Genomic DNA, 16,715 nt, shown 5'->3' with positions numbered 1-16,715 from the left:
TGGAAACCTTTTGCATAGGCGGTTGACTTAAGCCAACCACTAGTGTAAATGATCCATTTACACTGGCGGTTGGCTTACGACAACCGCCTGTGCAAACTGATTATCACAGGCGGTTAACTTAAGCCAACCACTTGTGTAAATGGAGCATTTACACTGGCGGCTGGGATTTCTGACACCGCCCCATTTATACCACACGCGCGTCGTAACTGGAACCGCCTGTGGTATAAAAAGGGGCGCCAGCTAGGAGCCCAATTCTGCTAGTGTGATGTGTGGTTCGTCACATCGAACACATGCCACTGTAGACATCACTTGGGTTTTGAATTGATTATCCACTTAGGTCTTGTTTAGTTCGTAAAAAGTTTTGTAAAATTTTTTATATTTTCCATCACATCGAATCTTGTGGCACATGCATGAAGCATTAAGTGTAGATAAAAAAGATAACTAATTACCCAATTTGCATGTAATTTGCAAGACCAACTTTTGAGCCTAGTTAGCTTATGATTGGACAATATTTGTCAAATACAAATGAAAGTGCTACTGTTCACATTTTGCAAAACTTTTTGCAAGTAAACAATACCTTATTCTCAGCAACGAATATGTACATATATAAGATCAAGTATACGATGGGCTGGCGAGCAGATCCTTAGGCACCCGCTGCAACCGCAAAGAGTATCTGCAGGCTGCAGCTGAAATAAATGGGCTTGTTCATAGGAACGTTTCAGTTATTCCAATTAAATATCAAAGGCTGATTCACGTGCTTGAGAGTCAGTCTGGGCGTTCGGGTTACCCGAAAACTTCAGGTCGGGTTATTCGGGTTTTTGGAGAGTTCGGGTAATGAGATTTGTTACCCAATAAGGCCCCTGAAAAAAAGATTACCCGATAGTTCGGGTACCCGCAAGTTTGGGTTCGGGTTCGGGTTTACCCGATGTACCCGAAAATATGTAAAGTACTCAAACATGCATACGAATTGAAAAACTTAATGATATTAAACAACAAATGATAAGCAGAACGCATTAGCGTCTTTAATCAGTACCACATCAGAACTAGTGAACCACGACACAGACACAGTCTTACTGTCTTAATGACTACTTAGTACTGATAAGTCATATAAGATAAGAGCAAATAAAAAAGTTGAATCCTGCTGGCTGCTGCATGCCATCACACCAGTCACCAGTGCATATGCTTCAGACGAGAACAAAAGAAATGTTGAGCCATCTGGGGCTCCAAGCACCACGCCACCCACTGCAACTCAGTAGTCAGTACTGAACTGCAACTGCATTCTGCAAAAGGCCTCCAAGGCTCCTTCTCCATCCAGACTCCAGACTCTGAGATCTCCATGCTGTGTAGTAAATATTTGATGGTTAAAATTTAAAAATTCTAATGTGATCATAGGCTCACAGCTGCACATGCGCACAGCAACATATCGCTGGAACTTTAGTGTTGGACGCTGTGGTCTGAACATACCTTCAAGGCTTCGGCTATTTAGCGTCGTCGTCGACATGCTCTGAACATTACTACTTGGTGTCTGTGACTTGGTGTTGCTGGTGCAAACAGTCACAGATGGCTGTTCATTCTTTTTCCCATTACCGCCATATTCTTCTATCCACTCTGTAAATGCACAACACACAGTATAGTTAGTTACATAACAGACATACAGTAAATTCACAATGCAAGCAAGGAAGGAAATAAGATACCTTTTTGTGCTATTGCCAATTCTTCTGTAATCTCTCTCATGTCAACAGCAGGCCTTCGTAGCCAATCCTGAGTGCATACTAAAGCCTCCAACATGAAAGGAGTAAGAGAGGTACAGAAGTCATCCAAAATACGTCCACCTGTGCTAAAAGCTGACTCGGATGCAACTGTTGTAATGGGTATAGCAAGCACATCACGAGCCATGTGACCCAAAACTGGAAACCTTGATGAATTGACTTTCCACCAAGCAAGAATGTCAATTTTGGATTCTATGTCTTCTGTTTCTTCAGCAAGGTACTTCTCAAGTTCAGATTTGTTGGTGCTGGTAGAACAATTGGTTAACTTCATCTTCTTGGCAATTTTGTCTTTAAGCATTCCTCCAGCTACTCTCTTTAATTTATCAGCATCAACTACTGGAGTACTTTCTTCACTTGGAGCATACATGTTCTTGTATTCTTCAAAAAGCTCTCTCACACAAGCATTAATTGCTGTCCAAACCAATTGACCTCTTTCCTCACCAAATATCTCTTCAACACTAATCTTGAGGTACAAAGATAACTTGTACCTTGGATCAAGGAATGCAGCCACAAATATCAGTAAGTTGATGTTCTCTTTCTCATTCTCCTTTCCCCTACCCTTGCTTCTCCCTTTATCCCGATCTTGCTCTTGCTGTTGTCCTTTCTCACTATCCTTGCTATTGGTGTGCCAAACTCCCCAATATTTATCAAATTTCTCCTTCATTCTTTTACCCATTGAAACTTGCAAACTATCTTCACTGTTCAGCCATTCTTGTATCAAAAGACAAACTTCTCCAATCTCATCGAAGAAAGTGTTACTAGTACCTTGGAGAGACGAAGATATACGAACAGTAAGGTCATAGAAATGTTGTAGAAACTTTTCCAACTTCTTTGCATTTTCCCAATCATCTTCATCAGGATGCCCAACACCATCTCTTGCTTCAGACAAGTCAATAACATAATTGGGATCATCTTCAGCTAACTTTAAAAACACTTTTTCATACACAATTGCAGCCTTCAACATCAAATAGGTGGAATTCCACCTAGTCGGACAATCCAATTTCAGAAAATATTTGCTGTCCACTTTCTCTTCCTCAGCAATTTCTTTAAACTTGACCAATCTTGAAGTCCCATTTTTTATGTACCTAACAGCAGCCCTAACACGCTTTACAGATAGGTCCACTTCTTGCAAACCATCTCTTACAATAAGATTCGAAATGTGGGCACCACACCTTATATGCATGAACTTGCCCATGGCAATGTTGGTTTTCTGCAGATGCTTCTTCAAGTAATCAACACCAGTGTCATTAGCACTTGCATTATCCACTGTTACAGTCATTACTTTATCCAAACCCCAATCAGCTAAGCATCTTGTCATGTTTCTCCCAATATCCTCTCCCTTGTGACCCTTTACCATGAAAAAACTTATCACTTTCTTATGCAAATGCCAATACTCATCAATGAAACTTGCTGTAACTGTCATGTACCCATCTTGAACTTGAGAAGTCCAAGCATCTGTTGTTAGACACACTCTGTGACAAGATTCTTTGAAGAACTTCTTTAGCTTGGCCTTCTCTTCAAAGTACTGATGCACAATGTCCCTTGTGCAAGTTCTTCTAGATGGAGGCTGGAAACGAGGACAGGCTTTGGACATAAATTTCATAAAGCCAGGCTTCTCACCAAAACAAAAGGGCTGCTCATCTTCAATAACCATCTCAGCAAAGGCTTCTCTAAGTGCATCTTGATCAAACCTCCAAGTGGTTGGAGCTTCCCCATGACATGCTTGCAAGGTGCCCTGCTTCGGGTCCTTGTTGAAAACATGAGGATTGCGTTTGCATATACTGAAGTGCTTCTTCAAAGCAGATGTTCCATGAGAAGTTGGGTCAGCCTTGATGTCATGGTGGCAATATTTGCACTTTCCAGCCTTTAAAAATCCTTTCTCATCCTTAAACTTGATGAAATGTTGCCACATCTCAGATCTTGATGCCAACTCCTTCCTCTCAGGTTTTTCAGTTTCCTTCTCCACATCAATGACAACCTTTTTGTTTGTAGTGCCATCAATCTCCGCTACAGCAGTGCCATTTTCCTGATCCTTAGCATCCACTGGCACCATTGTCATATCCTGTGGTTCAGCCATCTACAGAAATGAAAATTTTGTAATTATTACCAATAACTAATAGTAAATCAATCTGAACTTTGAAGCACAGAAACAAAATCTAAACTCTGAACCACAGAAACAAAGTCAAAACATATTATAACTCAAACTGAACTTTGAAGCATAGCAACAAAATCATAATATATTATAACTCATTCTGAACTCTGAACAACAAATCATAGCAAGTTAACAACACATCATAGTGACAGATCATAAGAATATATCATATTTCATTTTCATATATCAATTAACACATCATAACACTTAACAAAACAATTTAATCCTATGCCTCACTGTCACTGCCTTTATCAGACCTATCACGAGTAGCATATTATCAAAAAACATAGTCCAATAAAAAGTTGCAGATCCACTCATGTATGATGTATAGTCAGAATCGTGACCCATCCAATTAAGGGATATCCTATATGCTATGGTTCTTTTGAAGTAGAAACCACTTTTTTTTATATTTCTGTAACAACAGAAAATGGAGATGCATAACCACTAAGATCTGTAAACCATAAAACTTTTGCTGACAACATTGAAATCTTGTTGTTGAGTTACTTCTGTAGTTTACAGTTTTCACTCTAGGTATATCAGGACGGCCACGGCAAATACGTAAGTGCATTGTTATCAGCACTGCACTTCATCTAAGATATATCAATCATATATGTTGGCAACAAACACAGAATCACTCACGATAGCCTTAATAAAAAAATACTCAAGATAATGAATTGTGTATACACTACACCTAAAGTACATGCAGATGAAGGATTCACGGATCTAAATCAAATAACAAGAACAAGAAGGCCATAGGGGTTAGGTTAGGGAATATGAATACTCACATTCACGAGGAGCATGATTCTGCAGGTCCCCAGGCGCTGGAATCCCTCTCCGCCGACAACGATGTGAGAAGCAGCGGCACATGAGATGGAGTGATGGCGGCGGCGCAGTCGCTCTCGCTAAGCTCGTTGTCGTAGATCTCGCGGTCGCGGTCGCGCTCTACCTCCGCCGGGTCCGGTGTCGGCGCAGGCGCAGAGGTGAATGCAGGCGCAAGCGGGATGAAGAGCATTGCCTCGCGTGTGCGTCGGGCCTTTTGAAGGGGGAGAGAGGCGAGAGGGGGCGGGCGACTCGGCCTCGGGGAGTGAAGCAGTCGGCGGCGACACAACTAGTCGTGGAGGCGGAGATTGAAGATGGCGATTAATGAGGAAAGCAGCGCCCGAGGAGGTCTCACGGGAAATCTAGGATGCGGCCACGGGGAAGACTCTTATTTTGGGTTCTACGGGGAACGGGGTACCTAACCCGATTTACCCGAAATAAGATCGGGTTTCGAGAATCAAAATCCGAACTAGACTTCGGGTTCTGCGGGTTTGGGTAATTCGGTTTCGGGTCTGGGTTTTTCGGGTTCGGGGATCGGGTTTTGGGTTTTGTGCCCAGATTGACTTGAGAGGATAGTAGAGTGGAACTTTAAACCTTATTTTGCTAGTGGAAGTAGAGGACTGACTGTTTAAATATGGATGTTTTCTCCACTCCACTAAATCATGTGTGGGAAAAGAGAAGGAAATCACGTACTTAGGTCTTGTTTAGTTCCTGTCCGAAAACTTTTCGGGCTACTGTAGCCCTTTCGTTTGCATGTGGCAATTATTGTCCAATTATAGAGTAACTAGGCTAAAGATCCTCTCACAAATTACAGGCAAACATCGTAATTAGTTGTATGTGGCAATTATTCGATGTGGCGAGAAATCTTAAAAAGTTTTTAGTTTTTGGGAAGAACTAAACAAGACCTTATTTTCCTCAGTGGGCTTGGAGCAAGACATACGCGTGGCGGCACCCTACATTGAATGGTCTATCAAAAATTGTCTCGTGGTCTTGCAAGAGGGGGCCCTTCCTTGTGTTTGCAATCCTACGATTCGCCGATCGCTTTAGCTCTTGTTTGGATGTAGTTGGATTAACATTAATCCACATTTGATGAGATGGATTAGAGTAAAACTTAAACTAAATTGCACCTCAACCCACCTCAACATATGTAGATTGAGGTGAATCCAACAATAACCAAACAAGGCCAGAAATACGTACCTACGATGGATCTAATTTTTCATTATGTCTGTTGTTTGCGTCATGAAGCTATTCTTGTTTACATCGTTCGTTCCACTAGTATGTTAGACAATTACATACTAGTCTGATATGACCGGGGCTATGATGCGTGCTACCTGGAGGCTTTGGGCTGCATAGATAGCCTGCGGTTTTCTGTGTACGTGGGAGTTCAGCGAGTGAAACTGGAAACTGATTGCCTCCAATTAGTGCAGCTGTGGAATAAGAAGGATGCCCAATGCTCAATCGTTGATCTGCTTCTACAGGAAATAGACGTGCTGCGTCTTGCCTTTCAGGGTTTTTCTTTCTCTTATATTAGTAGAATTTGTAATAAGGTACCACATACTTTAGCTAAACAAGTTTCAAAGTCGCATCGATCAGAGACATGGCATATAACTCCGACGTGCCTGTATAATCTTATTTCTTCCGAGGCTTCGGTGGGTTGGTAATGAAAGGCATGCAAGTAAAAAAAAACCCTACTTGACCTAAGGACCCACTAATTCTTGCCTTATACAAGAATATAGTGCAATAGAACTTAGCCTCTTATCCCAGTTACTGCTTGCAAGCTTTAGATGAGACCTTTGTTGGCTTGATTGATGCTTATGGCCTCCATCCCTTGTTTATATAGTCCCCTCAAGGCCTCCATATATGTTCTATTAGAATCAAAGTAGAGAGTGACCGTATATGGATTTGAGTCACCATATAATATCCATATTCCATTTTACCACTACAATTGATATTGTGCTTCCCGCTGCAAGACTAACCACACTAGTCACACACATGTAGCGAACGAGCACACAAATTAGTTCAAAAGTGTTGGCGCACAAGTGTAACACCCAAAATTTTGATTTCGATTAATAGGAATTAATTTTATTTATTTGAGTATTTCGTCTGTGAGCATTTAATATAGTAAATAAATAATTTTTGTTGAAATTAAAATATATCTTAAGTTTTAGAAATATGTTTTGCATTCATGCTGGAGCATAGTGTTTATGTGCTGATTGTTTTGTTTTTATATTATCTGTTTTTGCTCAAAACTCCTTTGAAAAAAAAAAAGAAAAAGAAAAGAAAACCCCCAGCCAAACCCCTCTCCCCCTCCCCCCTCGGCCGGGCGCGGCCCAACCCCCCCTCTCCAGCCTGCTTGCTCCCTCCCCCGCAGCCCAGCAAGCCGCGGCCCATGCCGAGCAGCAGCGCGCCTCCTCCTTCTCCCTTTTCGCTGACAGCCGGGCCCCTTCCTCCTTGTCGCTGCCATGTGGGACCCACGCGTCAGCGCCTCTCCCCTCCCCTTTCCTTCTTCTTCCCCGCCGTGGCTCGAGCAGGGAAGTTCTTCGCCGTATCGGATCAAAGCTACGATTTCCTTTCCGTTTTCGCGCAAACCGACCCCTATAAATCCCCTAGGTCCACCCCGCGACCTCCTCTTCGCTTTTAGGTCGCCAAAACCGAGTCCCAGTGTTTTGCCTCACGCGTTTTGGATCTTGCCGTGAGCCACACGAAGCCGCCGCCGCGACCCGACCTCCTCGCCCTCCCTCGGCTCGAGTAAACCACCTAGGTGGGTTCGCCTCCTCCCCCTCGACCTCCCGGAGTTTTTCTTTCTGTCGAGGGTATCAATAAGGGGTACCCTCACCGATGCGCGAAACAAGATTATCCGTACGAAGGATGAGGACCTCGACTCGAAGCTCTGGTCATGCGTGTACGCAGCCTTCGACGTCCACAACCTCGAAGACGGAAATAGCGTCGAGCGAATCGATCAGGGGTCGATCGCTAGCTGCCGTCGAATACGGAAACGGGATCGCACGTACCGGGAGGCGTCGAGCGCAAGGACGCCGTCCGCCGCCTGACGCGCGCACGCGAGCCGGGGCATTAAATGCGCCTGACGCTTCCCCACCTAACACACAGGTCATGGGGGGCGTGATAGGGAACAGGCATCCGTCCCATCGTTCTTTTTGCAGCCTTCCCCACCAAACGATCCAGGGCGTGTCAGGACGCGGGAAAAGAGGATGGGACGTCTAATCGGGACCCCCTCGAGACATCCCAAGTCAGCGCTCCGGATATCGGCACATTACACGGCGTCCGACCCTCGACCGAACAGGGATCCATCCTGGGGACGAGTTGGGCGTCGACCGATAGTACCACAACCACCCCGCCGGATCTATCACCATACCGTACGAGCGTGCGACCGTTGAACCAACACAAGACGGCGCGCAGAGCAGAACGCAGGGGCACGCGTAATCATCACCAGGCTATCAAGACGGGATGGCTCGAGGCTATGCCGGTACGGAAGCCTCGAGTAGGTCAGCGCTCCATGCTGCTATCGACTTCTACTCTGACACCTATACATGTACCCTGGGTCTCTCCTTGGAGCTATAAAAGGAGGGACTCCGGAATAGAACAGAAGGCGATACCATACGCAGTAGAGCTCACACACTCCATACCACGATTGTATTCACCCCTATACAAGCACTTAGGTGCAAGATAATACAGACTTCCCTCCCCCGCTGGACGCAGGGCTTTCTCTTGCCCGAACCAGGATAAACCTTTGTGTCTTCTTGCATCACCATCTGGGAAAGGGAGCACGCATACAAATTTACTCGTTGGTGTGACCCCCCTTGGGGAAAACACCGACAGTTGGCGCGCCAGGTAGGGGTCCTGCGTGTTTTTTCATCGGTTTCCCACTCCTTTCCAGATGGCAGCTCTTGCCCCGCCGATTCCGCGCTCCACGGTGATTTAGTTTGGGAGTCTCGAGTTCATGTCTACGGGCTCCGGCTACGACATGATTTTGCTCTCAGTCAAAGGACCGGGAGGAGCCCGCGTTGCACCAGCTCGGTTGAGGGCCCCAAGACGCCCTCGCCACCACGCCTCCCCACCCAAGAAGAGACACGGACAGCACCACCACCGCCCCTCTGCCTCATCACGACCGGCAACTCGTGCGAGGCAGGAGGTGGGCCGCGAGCCGGCAACACCATGCGCCGGAACCGCGGGCACGATGGCCCAACATCGCACGACGACGGGAGGGCACGCGTCTCGCGCGCCCTCCCCCACCGCCAGTAAGCTACTTCCACACGGGTTGTTCACTCCAAGAAGGGCACTGCCATTCGGATTGGACAACGCCGCGGCGTCGCTCGCCAGAGCAATATGCCCAAATGCTCAGACGAACGTGGAGAGACCAATGGTCCTCCCATGTTACTCTGAGACACTACAGCCGACATCTGAACTGCCGGATTTCTCCCAGGTGCGAGGCCTCCGCCGCCTAGGCCCTGGGCGATACACGATCACCTCACTCAGGCAACGGCTGCTGGAGGAGAGACGTGGATGCTTCTACGCCGCCAAGCCGGACTCCGACTCCGAGACTGATAGCTACGACCCTACGAGGGAATGCTATCACGTCGACGGGGCAGTAGAAACTACCGACGAGACGCAGGATGCTGCAGCGGGCGGTCGAGCCCCTGCAGCACGGGAAGACCCCAGGACGCCTGGGAACGACGGACAGGTCGACCCCCCTCCACAGGAAGACAAGGCTGCGCAGCTTGCATAGCTACGAGAGCTCAAGATGAAGCTCGACGAAGACCGTGAGCGCCTCGTCCTGCTTGAGCAAATCCTCGAGCAAGACCTGCCGTACCGGCCGGGCGGAAGTGTCCGCAGACGCGCTCGAGAGGTACATCGACAAATCGTCGGAGACGCAGAGCCAGAGCAGCCCGTCAGCCGTTTCCCTCGAGCGGGCCAGAATGTAGTGGCGGCAACGATGCTACTGCGCAACATGCCAGAACCATCAAACTCCCAGGCTCGGCGCATTCGAGACGAGGTACAGACTCTGCTCCAGGTGGCGGCAGTTCAGCAAGCCGAAAGCTCAGCTTCTCGGCGACGAGGAGCTACTACTGAAAAGCGCGACGAGCCGCCTCAAAATGAAAAGGAGGTGTCAGTCCATCAACAGCATCCTCCTCGAGGTAGAAAGACTGCTCTCGTTCTCCCCATCGACAATCAGCGTCGACACGACGCGCGGCATGACATCGAAGAGAATCGACGCCGCCGGCACGGAGACGCGGAAGAGCGCGGTTACAGCGCACATCGCGGTGGGAGGTACGACAGCGACGAAGACCGGGTGGCCCCCGAGCCACCAGGCCCACGAGTGTTCAGCAGGGCGATCCGCAGCACGCCCCTGCCTAGTCTATTCCGACCCCCGACCAGCATCGCGAAGTACAATGGTGAGACCAAACCAGAATTATGGCTGGCTGATTTTAGGCTGGCCTGTCAGGTAGGTGGCGCTCGAGGTGATGATCGAGCCATCATCAGACAGCTACCCCTCTTCCCCTCCGACACCGCCCGTCGATGGCTCGAGGAACTTCCAGCAAATCAGATTCACGACTGGGTCGATTTGAAAAAAGTTTTCGAGGGTAATTTCAAAGGAACTTACATACGGCCCGGGAACTCGTGGGACCTCAGCAAATGCAAGCAGAAGTCAGGAGATACTCTTCGAGAGTATGCTCGGCACTTCTCAAAGCAGCGCACTGAGCTGCCACACATCCCTGACCATGACGTTATCCTGGCTTTTGTCTCTGGTACCACCAGTCGAGACTTAGTGCGGGAACTGGGCCGAAATCGCCCTCAGACCGTCGATGAGCTGATGGATGTAGTGGTGAACTACGCAGCAGGGGAGGAGGCAGTCGGCCCTTTCTTCAGCTGTGAAGGAGGGAAAGGCAAGCGGCCTATCGATGAAGATGGAACCCCCAGTCGAGGACTCAAGAAGAACAAGAAAAAGCAGAAAGTGCGGCAGTACAAGCAGGAGAACTTCGATGACGATCTCGTCGCTGCCATGGAGCGGAAGAAGCCTCGAGGCCCCCAGATGGAGGTATTTTCGACAAGATGCTCGAAGAGCCATGCCCTTACCATAAGGGAAGCGCCAACCACAAGCTCAAGGACTGTCGTATGCTAAAAAGGCATTTCGACGGTCTAGGGTTCAAAAGGGATGAGCGTGACGACTCGAAGAAGGAGAAGGGCGGTGACAAAGAGGGCAACAAGGACGACGATGTCTTCCCCGTCGTCCACGACTGCTACATGATCTATGGTGGGCCTTCGACACAGTTGACCACGAGGCAGCGCAAAAGGGACGCCGTGAGGTCTTCGCGGCCAGAATGGCGGTACCCCAGTACCTCAACTGGACAAGCACCCCCATCACCTTCGACCGAGAGGACCACCCCGACAAGGTAGTCGCCCCAGGCGTCTACCCACTCGTCGTCGACCCTATCATCATCAACACCCGGCTCTCTAAGGTACTAATGGACGGAGGAAGCAGCCTCAACATCATCTACCTCGAGACCCTCGACCTCCTTGGCATCGATAGGGGACGGCTCCAGCCAAGTGCCGGCGGCTTCCATGGCGTCGTGCCAGGAAAAAAGGCGCTGCCAGTAGGTCGAATCGACCTACCGGTCTGCTTCGGCATGGCGGCCAACTTCAGGAAGGAGACCCTCACCTTTGAGGTGGTCGGGTTCCGTGCCACGTACCACGCCATCATCGGGCGCCCGGGCTACGCCAGGTTCATGGCCATACCCAACTACACCTACTTGAAGCTGAAGATGCCCGAACCAAAAGGCGTCATCACCGTCAGCTCCTCCTTCGAGCACGCTTACGAGTGCGACGTCGAGTGCGTCGAGTATGGGGAGGCGGTCGAGAACTCAACCGAGCTCGTCGCAAAGCTCGAGGCCCTGGCCGCTGAAGCTCCGGAGCCCAAGCGCCACGCGGGCAACTTCGAGCCAGCAGAGGGAACCAAGAAGATCCCACTCGACGCCGACAACTCCGACGGCAAGGTGCTGACGATCAGCACCGACCTCGACCCCAAATAGGAAGCTGTGCTCGTCGACTTTCTCCGTGCGAACGCCGACATGTTTGCATAGAGTCCCTCGGACATGCCAGGCATACCGAGGGAAGTCGCCGAGCAGTCCTTGGAGATTCGAGCCGGTTCCAAGCCAGTGAAGCAGCGGTTGCGCCGATTCGACGAGGAGAAGCGCAAGATCATTGGCGAGGAAATCCACAAGCTTTTGACGGCCGGATTCATCAAGGAGGTTCATCATCCCGACTGGTTAGCAAACCCTGTACTAGTTAAGAAAAAGAATGGGAAAATGAGGATGTGTGTCGATTATACAAGTCTAAATAAAGCATGTCCGAAAGTTCCTTTTCCATTACCACGTATTGATCAGATTGTCGATTCTACTGCGGGATGTGAAACCCTTTCTTTCCTTGATGCATATTCTGGTTACCACCAAATAAAAATGAAGGAGTCCGACCAGCTCGCGACCTCTTTCATCACACCTTTTGGGATGTATTGCTATGTAACCATGCCGTTTGGGCTTCGAAACGCGGGAGCCACATACCAGCGCTGCATGCTCCACATATTTGGCGAACACATAGGGTCGACGGTCGAGGCCTATGTCGACGACATTGTCGTCAAATCGAAACGGCGAGGGGACCTGATCCAGGACCTTGAGAACGCTTTTAGCTGCTTACGCACCAACCAGATCAAGCTCAATCCCGAGAAATGCGTCTTCGGCGTGCCTCGAGGCATGCTCTTGGGTTACATTGTTTCCCAGCGCGGCATCGAGGCCAACCCCGAGAAAGTCTCGGCCATCACAAGAATGGGGCCGATCCGAGACATCAAGGGTGTGCAAAGAGTCACGGGATGCCTGGCGGCTCTGAGCCGTTTCATCTCGAGACTAGGAGAAAAGGCGTTACCCACTGTACCGACTTCTGAAGAAGGTCGAGCGTTTTTCTTGGACCCCCGAGGCCGAGGAAGCTCTCGAAAAGCTGAAGAAAACGCTGACATCAGCACCAGTGCTGGTCCCACCTCAACCTGCGGAACCACTACTCCTTTACGTTGCGTCGACGACCCAGGGCGTCAGTGCAGCGGTGGTGGTCGAGAGGCAGGAGGAGGGGCATGCCCTGCCAGTCCAGAGGCTAGTCTATTTCGGCAGCGAGGTGCTTTCAGAGACCAAAGTACGTTACCCCCAAATCCAAAAGCTGATCTACGCTGTAATCCTCGCCCGCCGCAAGTTGCAGCACTACTTTCTCGGCCACCCCATCACGGTGGTCTCGTCTTTCCCTTTGGGCGAGATAATCCAGAACAAGGAGGCCACGGGAAGAATAGCTAAATGGTCGGTCGAGCTCATGAGTGAGACTCTCACTTACGCGCCTCGCAAGGCCATCAAATCGCAAGCCCTGGTGGATTTCATCGCGGAATGGACAGACTCCCAGCTCCCCCCAACCCAGGTCCAGTCGGAGCTATGGACGATGTATTTCGATGGGTCACTCATGAAGACGGGGGCCGGGGCCGGCCTGCTGTTCATCTCGCCCTTGGGCGTCCATATGAGGTACGTCATCAGGATTCATTTTGCCGCATCCAATAATGTCACGGAATACGAGGCCCTCGTCAACGGTCTCAAAATCGCCATCGAGCTAGGAGTCCGACGCCTCGACATCCGAGGTGACTCCCAACTCGTCATCGACCAGGTGATCAAGACTTCAAGATGCCACGACCCGAAAATGGAGGCGTACTGCAAAGAAGTTCGTCGACTCGAGGACAAGTTCCATGGCCTCGAGCTCGTCCATGTCGCCCGACGCTACAACGAAGCGGCCGACGAACTCGCCAAAATCGCGTCAACCCGAGGCACGGTGCCACCTGACGCGTTCTCATGAGATCTTCACGAGCCATCCGTCGACTTGGGCTTGGGGTCTGGCGTCGATGCCGCTCCCGCCCAGCCAACCGACACCGTCGATGCACTGCTGATGGCAGCAGAAGTGATGGAAGTAGAGCAGCGACCCGGTCGACCGTTCGAGTGGCGCACACCGTTCCTCGACTGCCTAATCCGCTATGAGCTGCCAGAAGATCGATCTGAGGCCCGCCGAATCGCTCGACGGGCCAAGTCATATGTGATTTATGGCGAAGGCAATGAGCTATACCGACGAAGCCCGACGGGGATCTTGCAGCGTTGCATCACCGTAGAAGAAGGCCGAAAACTCTTCGAGGACATACACTCGGGGGCTTGCAGCCACCATGCTGCTCCAGGACCCTCGTGGGGAACGCCTTTCGACAAGGTTTCTACTGGCCAACAGCCGTGGCAGATGCCATCGAGCTTGTATGCTCATGTCATGGGTGCCAGTTCTACGCCAAACAGACGCATCTGCCCGCCCACGCTCTTCAGATGATCCCCATCACCTGGCCATTTGCGGTATGGGGGCTCGATTTAGTAGGACCTCTACAAAAGGCAAAAGGTGGTTACACCCACTTGCTCGTGGCCATCGACAAATTCTCCAAATGGATCGAGGCTCGACCCATCACCAACATCCGCTCCGAACAAGCCATCCTCTTCTTCACCGACATCATACACCGATTCGGAATCCCTAACGTGATCATCACCGACAACGGCACCCAGTTCACTGGCAAAAAGTTCTTGGATTTCTGCGATCAGCATCACATCCGTGTGAACTGGTCCGCAGTGGCTCACCCTCGAACTAACGGCCAGATCGAGCGTGCCAACAACATGATCTTGCAAGGGCTCAAACCAAGGAGCTACAATCGCCTGAAGAAATTCGGCAAGAAGTGGGTCGAGGAACTTTCCTCGGTCTTATGGAGTTTGAGGACGACGCCAAGCCGGGCCACCGAATACACCCCATTCTTCATGGTCTATGGCTCCGAGGCCGTGCTCCCCACAGACCTCGAATACGGGTCCCCTCGACTCAAAGCATACAACGAACAATCGAATAAGGAGACTCAAGAGAACGCGGTCGATCAGCTCGAGGAGGCTCGAGACATGGCCCTCCTCAACTCTGCCAGATACCAGCAGAAACTTCGACGCTACCACGACAAACACGTACGCAAGAGGGACTTAAATGTGGGCGACCTTGTTCTACGACGACGGCAGAGCAATCAAGGACGCCACAAGCTGACCCCGCCATGGGAAGGCCCGTACGTGGTGGCTGAGGTCTTGAAGCCAGGAACGGACAAGCTAGCGGACGAGAAGGGGGCGGTCTTCACCAACGCATGGAACATCGAACAGCTACGTCGATTCTACCCCTAGAAGTTCAAAACTTACGTTCCAACGTACATTTTGTACCAAGACTCTGTAAACGAATGCATGAATAAATGAAGTCTTTCCCTCGAGCAACTTCTTTTTGTACCAAGGATTTACAAGTCATAATCTCGACGTTAGAAGGGGGCGCCAACTATGACCCATCATAGTCAACACCCCCTCGGGGGCTACCAGGCGGACGACCCCCCCCAAGCGTCGAAAAAGCCAAGAAATTTCCTCTTCTTACTTAGTAAACCTTGCATGATTCGAGTAGCTAAGGCGCCTCGAGCCCCTCAAAGGCCGAGGGACAACGAGCCTGAGAACTCCTACGCCCCCGGGCTACGGAAACTCTACTCACTTCCATACCCTTGAGGTGATCGAGGTTGTTTTTGACGAAAGATCGAACAAGGAATACAAACGTAGGCGCAAAGAGAAATAAAAGAACCTCGAGCGGAAAGACAAATAAACACTTAGCAATTACAAAAAGATACTGTATCATTTAAAAAGCATATTGACAAAGTATTATACAAGGGGCCCCAGGCACCCTGCGCAGGCTCGCAGGCCTCAGTCCATGGCACGATCCTCACCACCCCCGCCTGCGCCCGAGCCAGTCTCAGGAGGAAGCACCTCAGGCTCAAAAAGCTTAGCCAGCCTTTCCCCAGGAGCCTCCGCGTCGTCGATCAAGGCGTGGAGCCTCTCTTCGTTCTCCGTGTCGGTCTTGGAGATGTCGGTGACGAAGCCGTGGGACACCACCTCCATGTCATAGGAGAAGCCCGAGCAGACAACTGCCATCGCCCGCTTCACCCCGATGTGGAGGGCGTCCCGCACTCGGTCTCTCAGCGTCGCGCCTAAGTAGCACAGCTGGTCGACCAGTGCATCGCCTCGAGCTCCCTCCCTCGACTCGTCCATAGGCTCGACCTCGCAAGAGGTCGAGAGGTCGCTTATCGCCGTCCGCACACGACTGTTCAAAGCAACCTCCGCCTCGAGCTGGGCCTTAGCATTACGGGCCTCGACTTGGGCGGCTAGGAGTTCGTCCTTAAGCCCTGCAAACGCCAATACAAGAAACTTTAGGAAAAACCGAGCACTCCTCGAAAAAGAAATCCGACAAAGGAAACGTACCGCGGACGCTCTCCTCTAGGGACGTGTTTTCACCGACTAATCTGGTGTTGGCCCTCTCGATCTCTCTATTGGAATGGGCCAGCTCGGTGTTGGCGACACGGAGATCCTCGATTACCTTGCCAGCCTGAGCAATGGCCCCACTCTTCTCCAACAGTTCTCCCTTCAGACGTTCGACGTCGTCAGAGAGCCTGCGGGATTGAGCTCGCTCCGCCTCGAGATCTTCGAGGGCCTTCTTCTTGGCTTCCTCCGCGGTGCTCCTGGCGATCTCGCCGTTCACGTGCTCCACCTTCATCTTCTGGAAGGACTCTCGGAGGGAGTCTAGGTCAGTCTTGAGAAGGCCCTTTTCCTTGTCCAGGTCCGTGATAACGCTCTTGTAGGACAGGGCCTCCTCCCGGGCTCTGGATGCAGCCTCCTCGACCGTCAGAGCACGCTCCCGCAGCAGCGTCGTGTCCTCCTCTGCCTTCTTCGAGGCCTCTCGAGCCTCTACCAAGGCAGCCTCCCTCGCCTTCTTCTCCTCCTCGAGCGCTATGAGGTCTTTACAAGCCTTGAGGAGTTTCTCCTGCGACTCGAGGAGTTGATCCTTGAGGACGG

At 50.5% G+C, this 16,715-nt stretch overlaps 1 protein-coding gene across 1 annotated transcript; it reads right to left on the bottom strand.

The window, feature by feature from the left end:
* On the bottom strand, positions 1,257–3,846 carry LOC110433696 (zinc finger BED domain-containing protein RICESLEEPER 2-like). Its single transcript, XM_021456207.1, has 3 exons — positions 1,695–3,846; positions 1,465–1,608; positions 1,257–1,339 (listed from the first exon to the last, which is right to left on the bottom strand). Exons 1-3 carry the CDS (start codon positions 3,844–3,846, stop codon positions 1,257–1,259), a joined length of 2,379 nt encoding a protein of 792 aa, XP_021311882.1.

Source organism: Sorghum bicolor, chromosome 3, assembly GCF_000003195.3.
Source record: "Sorghum bicolor cultivar BTx623 chromosome 3, Sorghum_bicolor_NCBIv3, whole genome shotgun sequence".
In the NCBI taxonomy this organism is placed as follows: Eukaryota; Viridiplantae; Streptophyta; class Magnoliopsida; order Poales; family Poaceae; genus Sorghum; species Sorghum bicolor.
The sequence above is the reverse complement of the archived record's forward strand: the minus strand, read 5'-3'. Positions and strand labels throughout refer to the sequence as shown.

Coding starts and splice junctions, on each gene's coding strand:
- LOC110433696 (XM_021456207.1), bottom strand. CDS start 3,846: ATGGCTGAACCACAGGATATGACAATGGTGCCAGTGGATGCTAAGGAT. Junction 1,609..1,694: donor ATTGGCAATAGCACAAAAAG/GTATCTTATTTC, acceptor GTGCATTTACAG/AGTGGATAGAAGAATATGGC. Junction 1,340..1,464: donor AAATAGCCGAAGCCTTGAAG/GTATGTTCAGAC, acceptor TTTACTACACAG/CATGGAGATCTCAGAGTCTG.